Consider the following 11,257-nt stretch of genomic DNA (forward strand, 5'->3'; position numbering starts at 1 on the left):
TAATAAACACCTCTGAGAAATAAGAAACTTTCTCCAAGGAGTCGTAAGCTTTGTCAACAATATACAAATACAAGTAGCAAATATATTTAATGATACTTCCTTTGAGATTTAAAGGGAAGTGGGGATGAGGATTTGAAGGAGCCTCATTGTTAGCAACAATGTTTTTAAAACATTGACAAGAAAATACATAAATAAGACATTCAAATTGCATTTGCTTTGCAGTTTTGTTTACAGACGAACACAAGTTAATCATCTTTCATCTGTAAGTATTTTTTGAGCATTATTATGATGATGATCCTCATCATCACTTTTTAAATTACTTTGGTTAATTGGTAAAGTTTGCATTCCTTAAAAAATATTAACATCTCATCTTATCTTATTAAAAATTGAATCCATCCACTTTACAAACTGCTTAGTTCTCTTCATGATTTTAAAAACTGAGATTGTGTGCATGTATGATTGGGCTGTCATAGAAGGGCATTCAGTCCAAGCTTGGTCTTTGCTTTATGTGCAATGTTGAAGGTAATAAGTTCTGGTTCAACTCATGTATATATTGGAATAATGGAGTGTAGATTATAAATAGAAGAAAAATGTAAGTATTTTTAATTAAGGTATTCAGAATCTCAGTACAATTTTGTATCTGATTACTGGTATATGAAATTGTCTTTAGCTTGAATAAAAGGCTAACTCTGTCTGCTGCTTTGGAAGACACTTGCAGTGCATTCTGATCTTGAAAGCTGCCAAGGCAACAGACATAATAATAATAATAATAATAATAATAATAATAATAATAATAATAATAATAATAATAAACACACTCAAATACAGAGGCTGCTTCAGGATAAATTTATAGCTATTTTAAAAATAAGCTTGCAAATTTAATAAAACCCAACAAAATTGTGATAACAAGAACAATAATAATAATTGGATTAACAGTAATAATAGTTGGGTGTTATTAAATTTGCAAGTTTTAATTATAAAATGCATGGCTGTAGATTCATTGTTAAATAACCGCTGCATTTGCGCCCTGAGTGCGTTAATCTACTACTACTACTACCATTATTATTATTATTATTATTGAAAATTCAGGATACTGGATAGACCTATTGAAAAAAATACAGATGGCCTAATAATAAATAAATGAACATAATGCTTAGACAGCTGATGTATTCTTGGGGAAATTATTGGTAGTTCACAATATTAAGCAGGCATTTCAGTTTCAATTGAAATGTGATCTACTTTATTGACATGTTAGTAACTGTGGGTGTAAACAATGTTTAATTTTAACTTTTTTTGTTCATCTTTTATTTCTGAACAATAATAACAAACAAAATAAGCTGTATTCCAAAAACTTAGTCACAATTTATTCTATTTTATAACAATTTGAATAAAACTTTTTGAATATTATTATCATGGTTATTTTAAAGGTATCAATGTATTTACTTGATTTACACTTTCTTTTACTTTTTGTATTTTTTCATGTCACAGACATCAAGATACAGGGCAGCATCCCACAAAATGAATGGGAGTCTTAAAGAATTCATCTTGATTGGATTCTCTAGTATGAGCGCGGAGTACTACACGTTGATATTTGCCGCAGCTTTACTTGCGTATGAATTAACTGTGTGTGGGAACTTGATGTTAGTAGCTAATATCATGTTAGATAAAAAGCTGCACAGCCCCATGTATTTCCTTGTATGCAATTTATCATTGGCTGATATTTTTTTCGTATCAACTACGCTTCCCAAATTAATGTCAAGATACCTCCTGGACGACAAAGTAATTTTATATAATGGGTGCTTTACACAGATGTACTTTTTTTTATTTCTTTCCTCTCTGGAAGCATATATTCTTATTGCAATGGCGATTGATCGTTTTTTAGCAATCTGCAAACCTCTTAGGTATCCGGTTTTAATGAACAGTAGAAACAGCATTTTGCTTGCAGCATTTCTCTGGACTTTAGGCTTCATTACACCTATCAAGTCTGTTTCATTAACTCAAACTATGGATTTCTGTGGCCCAAACAAAATCTATCATTGCATTTGTGACTATAGTGCAGTACTCAAACTTGCCTGCAATGACATTTCTCCGTTAAGTATCCAGGGGCTGGTGACTGCGTTATCCTTAGTGATAATTCCGTTTTCCTTTATTGTCTTCACATATGTAAAAATTGGAATTGCAGTGAGTAAACTTAAAAGTTCGGGAAGGGCTAAGGCTTTCTCTACGTGTGTCGCTCATCTAGTTATTGTGTTTTGTTTTTATTTCTCAGAGGCATTTGTTTTTATTTCTTACAGAATTCAAAACGTATCGACAGATTTGCGTATTTTAGGTTCTCTGCAGTATGCGGTGCTACCGCCTCTGCTAAACCCTTTTATATATTCATTTAGAAACAAAGATATACGTGACGCAATTAAAAGGAAGCTCAAAGGAAACCTGATCGAAAAACATCAGATCGAAGTCACAGTTATAAGAAATTAAAATTTATCAGTTAACGACTGGCACCACCAGGACCAGGGTTTCAGCTAATCGGATACCTCGAGAGCAACATCCATGCCTCAAGGGCTTAAGGTGACACATTGGGATTCCTTGTTTTACATTTCGGATATTATTTTAGAAAGAAACACTGCATTATTAACAGTGTAAATTGAAACCTTTTGAAATCAGTTGCAAAAAATTCCCGGTGGTCTTTGGTTGATTTAGTCAATACGGGGCTTTGTTCTTATATATATCTTGAAGCGCAACAATTTGTATCCCCATTGCTCACTCCATTTTTTGCGAAATAATAGTTTCATAAATAAGTGCATTTTTTGGTAATAGTTATCAGTTACAACATCTTTGATAATTATATAGGTGTTTAACTTTAGGCTTCGTTCAGAGTTGGGTAGGTCCTGCCTTAAATCCGACACATTTAGGTTCACCAGTAAATTGCTGGTGGGACGTTTTCATAAAAGGAATATAATAAAAACACCACCAACAACAAAAACAACCATACTAACGGATTGTTGCTGTTTTTATTAAAGTATATAGATGAAGAGGAATCATGTTTATTGTGCATTATATTGTTCACAGTGAGCCTTAATATTAACAAGTCAATTTTTCTCGTTCACATCAATCTCTTAAATATAACTGAAATGTTTATTTATGCAGTTCAATCAATTTACCCTTGCATTTTATACATGATACAGCTACAGCCAAAATTAATGAATACATTATTAACACACTTGAAAATTTCTTTTCCTTTATTTATTTAATTTTTAAACAAGACTGTTGAAAATCAAATACAGTTTGGTTTAATGTACAGGTAAATATAACTTCAATACAAGGTGTTGATATTTCATAAATTAAACTTGTAATATTTGTTTTCTGATGTATAGTATGTTCAGTAAATTATGCCTGTGATATTTAATATAATTTAAATCATGTTTGGTGATTACTTTAAATGAGGCATGTCTTGTAAGCTGCTTCTTTTGTCAGCGCTTTCATTATTTCTAACAGAATTCTTTCTTAAGACCTTTCAAGCATTGATGCATTTATGAAAGACAGCCACTGATTTTTACCTTGATGATTAGTAATGTTAGCAAAGGACACTAGCATGTGTTATACATAAAAGCAAGAAAATAAGATTATCAAGATTATCAAGTGAAGAGAAAACCACTTAAAATACCTTGAAACGATATTGATACAGCCTTATTCCAAAATGGATTAAATTCATTTTTTTCCTCAGAATTCTACACACAACACCCCATAATGACAACGTGAAAAAAGTTTACTTGAGGTTTTTGCAAATTTATTAAAAATAAAAAAACTGAGAAATCACATGTACATAAGTATTCACAGCCTTTGCTCAATACTTTGTTGATGCACCTTTGGCAGCAATTACACCCTCAAGTCTTTTTGAATATGATGCCACAAGCTTGGCACACCTATCCTTGGCCAGTTTCGCCCATTCCTCTTTGCAGCACCTCTCAAGCTCCATCAGGTTGGATGGGAAGCGTCGGTGCACAGCCATTTTAAGATCTCTCCAGAGATGTTCAATCAGATTCAAGTCTGGGCTCTGGCTGGGCCACTCAAGGACATTCACAGAGTTGTCCTGAAGCCACTCCTTTCATATCTTGGATGTGTGCTTAGGGTCGTTGTCCTGCTGAAAGATGAACCATCGCCCCAGTCTGAGGTCAAGAGCGCTCTGGAGCAGGTTTTCATCCAAGATGTCTCTGTACATTGCTGCAGTCATCTTTCCCTTTATCCTGACTAGTCTCCCAGTTCCTGCTGCTGAAAAACATCCCCACAGCATGATGCTGCCACCACCATGCTTCACTGTAGGGATGGCGCCAGGTTTCCTCCAAACGTGACACCTGGCATTCACAACAAAGAGTTCAATCTTTGTCTCATCAGACCAGAGAATTTTCTTTCTCATGGTCTGAGAGTCCTTCAGGTGCCTTTTGGCAAACTCCAGACGGGCTGCCATGTGTCTTTTACTAAGGAGTGGCTTCCGTCTGGCCACTCTACCATACAGGCCTGATTGGTGGATTGCTGCAGAGATGGTTGTCCTTCTGGAAGGTTCTCCTCTCTCCACAGAGGACCTCTGGAGCTCTGACAGAGTGATCATTGGGTTCTTGGTCACCTCCCTGACTAAGGCCCTTCTCCTCCGATCGCTCAGTTTAGATGGCCGGCCAGCTCTAGCAAGAGTCCTGGTGGTTTCAAACTTCTTTCACTTTCGGATGATGGAGGCCACTGTGCTCATTGGGACCTTCAAAGCAGCAGAAATGTTTCTGTAACCGTCCCCAGATTTGTTTCTCGAGACAATCCTGTCTCGGAGGTCTACAGACAATTCCTTTGACTTCATGCTTGGTTTGTGCTCTGACATGAACTGTCAACTGTGGGACTTTATATAGACAGGTGTGTGCCTTTCCAAATCATGTCCAATCAACTGAATTTACCACAGGTGGACTCCAATTAAGCTGCAGAAACATCTCAAGGATGATCAGGGGAAACAGGATGCACCTGAGCTCAATTTTGAGCTTCATGGCAAAGGCTGTGAATACTTATGTACATGTGCTTTCTCAATTTTTTTATTTTTAATAAATTTGCAAAAATCTCAAGTAAACTTTTTTCACGTTGTCATTATGGGGTGTTGTGTGTAGAATTCTGGGGAAAAAAATGAATTTAATCCATTTTGGAATAAGGCTGTAACATAACAAAATGTGGAAAAAGTGATGCGCTGTGAATACTTTCCGGATGCACTGTAGTTCCTAAAATAGTTAGCTGAACACTATCACAAGGTTAAACCTTTTCTTTTGTTTTTTCACGTCGTTTCCCAACCCGCTTTATGCAGACCAGGGTTGTGGGGTGGGGGCGGGGTGCCGGAGCCTATCCCAGCAAGCACAGGGTGTAAGGCAGGAAAAAATCCTGCACAGGGCGCCAGTTCATTACAGGGCGAACAGACACCCACACACCAAACACACACTTGGGCCAGTTTAACATCGCCAATCAAGTTACCCATCATGCCTTTCCATGGTGGGAGGAAACCGAAGCACCTGGAGGAAACGCCACAGAGGAGGGAAATGCACCTTGTTCTCTTTACTGTGAAACAGTGCTGCCATTGCCATTTTGTTGGAGGATACTGTAACTGATTTGTGCAAAGTCACAGAATGACTGCACAGACACAAGATACACTTTTATTTTTGGAGATAAAGTCCCAAGTCTATATGCTGTGCTCCCTGCACAATTGTTTAATAGTCTGGACTAACTGTATGAAACATACAACACTACATTTGGAATGCACAGTGCTTTAAGTATTTAATTTTATTATATTTATGCAAAAACAAACACAAACATTTTCATTTCGCACGTTAGCATTACTTTTTAAAAATGCAATATATTTCTATCCATCTGCTTTCCATCATATCCAGGGTCATCAGATCCAGCCATACGGGTTTAAGTCATAAAAGTGTTCTATGAAAAAAAATTTTTAGATGAAGGTATGTGCAGAAAATAAAGTGAAACGTTTGAAAGTGAGTTATAAAAAACAACAGCAAAATTATAATAAAGTTAGACCAATTTCATTTTCTGTTGTTTACTTTTTTTTGCCTGTGCTTCATCTTTACAACCAGAATAGTTTTTACTAATTTTTATAATTGAAACTCACTTCCACAAAACATTCTCTGTGAAGTTCATATGAAATTACTTTTAAATCCAGAACATATGGACTATAAGCATAGTGTTATTTTTTCAAAAAACAATAGAAAAGTTCACAATTTTCACTTTTTAACTAAATTGAATGATATATTTAGTATACCTGAAAAGACACAGTGGATTGTAATAATGTAAATACTTTTGTATATTAAACTAGTGTCTTTTCTTTCTATAGTTATATATTCCTCTATTAAATAGCTTAATAAATGAAAGCAGCAGAAGTTGGGTGATGACACTGAATATCAATATACTTCAAATGTCAATGGCTCTTCGTTATCGCCATGCTATGTAATTACATTACTCATCCACAAGATGTCTCTAAAAGCCCACTATTCCATATTTTTTATACTATTGTGAGTACGTAGTGTCCGTACTAACATCAATAGTGCTTTAAGTTGATTATCCTAAAATTAGAAAATATTAACAATTGTAATACATTTCCATCAACCATGGGTAAAGGTGTTTGCAAAATAAATATAATAATAAAAATAATAATAAAACCCTGGTGTCAGTATTCAATACTATGGCACATTTTCTAATACATTTCCATTTTTCTGTATTCACTTGTGCGATGGGCTGGTGCCCTGCCTGGGGTTTGTTTCCTGCCTTGCGCCCTGTGTTGGCTGGGATTGGCTCCGGCAGACCCCCGTGACCCTGTAGTTAGGATATAGCGGGTTGGATAATAGATGGATGGATGGATGTATTCACTTGACAATTGTGAAAAATCTTTAAAATTAATTTGAGCATTAACAATTCAGCTTCAGAATTACAGGAACTAAATAATAAATTGGCTTTGAACAAGGCATGAACCGGGGTATGCTGTTTGGGGTTTTTGGGGGTACCTGGGCTGGAATGAGTAAATCTGGAACAGTAATTGGAGTATTACAGTTAGATTTTGAAAAGTGCAGAGCTCCAGGTGCATAACACTTAACAACTTAAGGTGCATAACAAAGGAGGACAAAGATTGACAAAGTATGTTACATGAGAGATAGACTCTAGTCAGTCAGCTAACAGCTGTATACAAAAATCTTGTGAATACAAGAATGCCAGAAATGCACAAGTCATTCTACCTTGTGATCGACATGGTATGACAGCTAACAACTGACTAGTGTTTAATACTATTCTTAATAATGAAAAACATGAACCTGTAGTGAGTTAAAGAGCTGAAACAATGGGCCACTGAAAATTAGAAGACGCTTAGTAAATTTGTGGAATCCTTCAGTTTGCTACTACTGGGGGAATCAGATTAGGGTGAAATTACAATTCATGCCTTTTTCTATTGATAAAGCTGCCCCAATTACTCATTCATGTACGTTTCAAATGCTGACTTCTGCTCTTTTTCTGAAAGACTTTACTGGATTTCAGTATTTGTTAAGAGTGAAAATGTGATTCTTGATTCTGTTCTGAACCTACTTCCCCTTAATTTCTGCTAGTGTCCTTAAGAATATGATTCCTGTTTAGTAAAAGGAGTTCTTCTTAATTAGCCTTAGCAAAACATTTGAGAAGATGCTGAAAAACTGCACTTCACATAACCTTCTCCACTCAAGGCTAAAAAGACTTAATTCCTTTGACCTGTAAGAGGGTTCATTCATACACTTGAAGAAGAAGAAGAAGACATTACATTTATACGGTGCTTTACTCACTCAACACTCAATGCACTTTGGGGAGTCACTTCAACCACCACCAATGTGAAGCATCCACCTGGATGACACGACAGTACCCATTCTTGCACCAATACACTCATCACATTATTAGCTATTAGGTGGTGAAGTGATGAGAGAGACAGTTAGCCAGTTAGGAACAAGCAATGATTAGGGGACTAGAATGTCCAGGCCAAAGGATGCCTAGAGTTCTTTCATGCCAACAGAGATTCAGGACCTCAGTTTTATGTCTCATCCAAAGAACAGCACCAATTTTACAGCACAGCATTCCCCTCACTGCACTGGGGCATTGGGAATAACACATAGTAAGTGCTCCTTGCTAGCCTCACCAAAATCTGTTCTAGGAGCAGCCCAGATGTTTTCCTAGATGGTCTCCAATCCAAGCATGGCCCGGGCCTGAACATGGTTCGCTTCAGGTGAATTACCTGTTTCAAATGTGGTATGGCTGCTGCCAACTTGATTATTTAGTTACTCTTCTCTACACAAAACTGAACAGACACAAAATTAAACTTCAGTCTCCTGCATGACACCCGAAGATCATCACCATTATACTAAGAGAAAGAGAAGTCTTGTAAATAAATCATCTGACAAAGAACATCACATATTTTGATGTTGTCTCCATCTGGCAAAAGGCTGCAAACAGCAAGAAAATCACGCACTGTCTTTTAGTGGTGACAAGAAAGGTCCTGTAAATGTCAAGAGTTTTGCTGGAACTGGGCAACCTCTATGTGAGCCAGGTACCCAGGAAGGTTAGTAGGCATGGGTATCAGATTAAGTGAAAATGAGATTTTACCTGGGTCAAAGTATACTGGATGGTAAAACATAGGCACCTGAACTATGGCCATGGATATGTAACCCTCTGTCCATAAAGAGAATGGATAAGAGAAAGAGAAATTGTGTAAGGCCAGGACAGGGAAGAGGTGACAAGACCTCCTTGTCAACAGGTGACAACACATGGCAAATAGCTGAAGAATTATGAATGTGTTTCCCTATCAAGTTTGAAGAGCTCAGGAAGGAGTGGTAGGAGGCCAACACCATCTCTCACATGTTCCTTGACTTAAATAAGCAAAAGAGAGAATTCCTTAGGAACAGAAAATTAATGTTGAACACAGCTGTCAGGGAACCCTAGATAGAGTCTGACTTGTGCCATGGAAACAAAAGTAAGGATGCCTCTGACTCAGGAAGGGGTTTAAAGCTTTTTAACTGTGAGAGACACCCTGAGCTTAGATTTAAGAAGTGAACTGGCACAAGCAATTAAGTTGTATAAAGAAGACAACCCAGGAAGCACTAAATGTTGCCACAAAGGCAGAAACGTTTGTTTTGATTCTTTGGCACCAAAGCACTTTGCATGTCTCTAGTACTTTGCATTGTGGAAAGCCCTGGCACAGACAGGCAGACACCAGTGGTTTAAGTACCAGACACGTTTATTACACTACTATTTATAAAAGTCCAAGTCCCGCACATAACCCAGTGCCCCTGCACCACACAACCTCAAGTCCGGGCTTCTCCTAAGTCCTCTCTTCACCGCCTCCACTCCTCTCCTCCAAGCTTTGTCCTCTTCCACCCGACTCCAGCTGATGACTGAAAGGAGGCGGAACCTTTTATCTCCACCCGGACGTGCTCCAGGTGTCCCTGATGAACTTCCTGCTGCACTTCCTGGTGTGGCGGAAGTGCCGCATGAGCACCCGGAAGCACTCCGGGAGTCCCTGGTAATACTTCCGCCAGCACCTCCGGGTGTTTGGAAGTGCTGACGTCCAGGACTTCACAGTCTTCTGGGCACCCCCTGGTGGTGGCCACGGGCTCCTATAGGGTTGAGCTTCCATGCTCAATTGCTGTGTCCCCCACACAAACCAGGGTGGTTGCCCTCTCGTGGTCTGGGGGAGGCATAGTCCCTCTCCCGGTCCTTCTTGGCATCCCAGCTGGGCACAGCCCCCAGCCACATTGTCCCTCCATCAGCTGAGACCCATAGGGGCCAGCGGCCTGTCCCGCGAGGGCAGGTCTCCCATGGCAGGGAGCTGACACACTCCAGTCCAGGGCCCGGTTCTGCAAAACAAAAGCTACAACAAGGGGCAGAGACATTGCCTTGACACCACCACTCAGTGTCTCTCCTCACTTTGTACAGGCAACACTCCCCTCTCCGACCGGCACCCCGGCACTCCCCACTTCGGCACCCCCTCTGAGGTTTCTGTGCCCCCCAGACCAGGACATCTGACGGGACCGCTTGCACCCCCGTCTTCTCAGCTGTCCTTGGGGCTTCCTTCTGATACCGCAGAGAGCGGCCCGTCACCAGACGTGAGCTCCCAGCCTCATGTCCTCCCTTATCGTAGGAGCCGGCTTTCTTCCTCAGGGTCCTCCTCTTTGTCTGGGCTGCCTTAACGGTTTGGGTTTCCCTTTGAGAAAGGAAGAGACCCTGTGCCATCTGAGTCCCTGCAGAGCGGCGTGAGACCAACGCTGGCTCTGGGCGTAGGGCCCTTTGACACCCGGCACACATCAGCTGGTGTCCTGACTGCCCTTTTGTTCTCTCTGCCCTCACCACACAATCTGCCATCACCGCTGTGTCCACTGTCGGAGCCCCTGCTACTTCAGTCCGATCAAAAACTTCATGGTTCCTTTCGTTAGGGTCTTCCTTTCTTTTTACGGTGCCGGTTTCACCTACCTGCACTGCTGCGTCTCTCTAGCTGGAGAATCCAGCATCATGCTGCTTCATCCACTGCCGTAGAGTCTTCAGTCACGCAATCGCCTTTCCCTCCAGCTTCTTCAGTACCTCAGGGAGGACACGCACTACCTGGAGTAGCGACTCTGCGGGCTGAAGGCAATCCTCCAGCTCGTGCAGATCCGCAAGCAAACACAGAACGTCAGCCGGCGGTGGACTTACCGTTTGATTGGTCCTACTCGCTGGCTGCGTGCCGCGGAGCCTTTTCCCTGGATCAGTTGGGTCCTCCCTTGGCTCAGGATGGACATTTGTTGGTACCGCCTCTGACCAATCATCGGCGGACACACAACACACACCGTCCAATCCCTCGCCTGCCTTAGGGAGGGACATCCAGTCCTCTGACATCCTGCTGTTCCGGCGCCCAATGGAGAGGCAAGCCTGCCGACAGCTCTTCTGTCGCTGTGGCCTTCTGACACACAGCAGCTTCTCCTCCCCAGTCTTGGCCGCCGCTATCATCTTGGCATCACTCCCTGGATTGGGTTGCTTCGGCCACCGATGTGGGTCCAGGCAGTCCCCAACTACAAAACACAAAGGTACTGCCACTGGGGAAGGGACTTACCTCACGAACCCCGTCCTTCAGAGGAAGCTTCTTCCATGTGGCCTCTCCTGCCGCAGCACCGACCTGTGTGTCCCTGGTGACGGCGTGCATCAGGGAGTCCGCTGCTTGCATGTCTCTTACGTTCTTTTACCT

The 11,257-nt window shown here is 40.6% G+C and overlaps 1 protein-coding gene across 1 annotated transcript; it reads left to right on the forward strand.

Annotated features, from left to right (window-relative positions):
• Positions 1-210: 210 nt before the first annotated feature.
• Positions 211-3,081, forward strand: LOC114651007 (olfactory receptor 2AT4-like). The gene is made up of 2 exons (XM_028800961.2): positions 211-262; positions 1,489-3,081. The coding sequence occupies exon 2, from the start codon at positions 1,519-1,521 to the stop codon at positions 2,476-2,478; it is 960 nt and encodes a 319-aa protein (XP_028656794.1). The 5' UTR covers positions 211-262; positions 1,489-1,518; the 3' UTR covers positions 2,479-3,081.
• The last annotated feature ends 8,176 nt before the right edge of the window (positions 3,082-11,257 follow it).

Source organism: Erpetoichthys calabaricus, chromosome 4 (assembly GCF_900747795.2).
Source record: "Erpetoichthys calabaricus chromosome 4, fErpCal1.3, whole genome shotgun sequence".
NCBI classification, from domain to species: domain Eukaryota; kingdom Metazoa; phylum Chordata; class Cladistia; order Polypteriformes; family Polypteridae; genus Erpetoichthys; species Erpetoichthys calabaricus.

Coding starts and splice junctions, on each gene's coding strand:
- LOC114651007 (XM_028800961.2), top strand. CDS start 1,519: ATGAATGGGAGTCTTAAAGAATTCATCTTGATTGGATTCTCTAGTATG.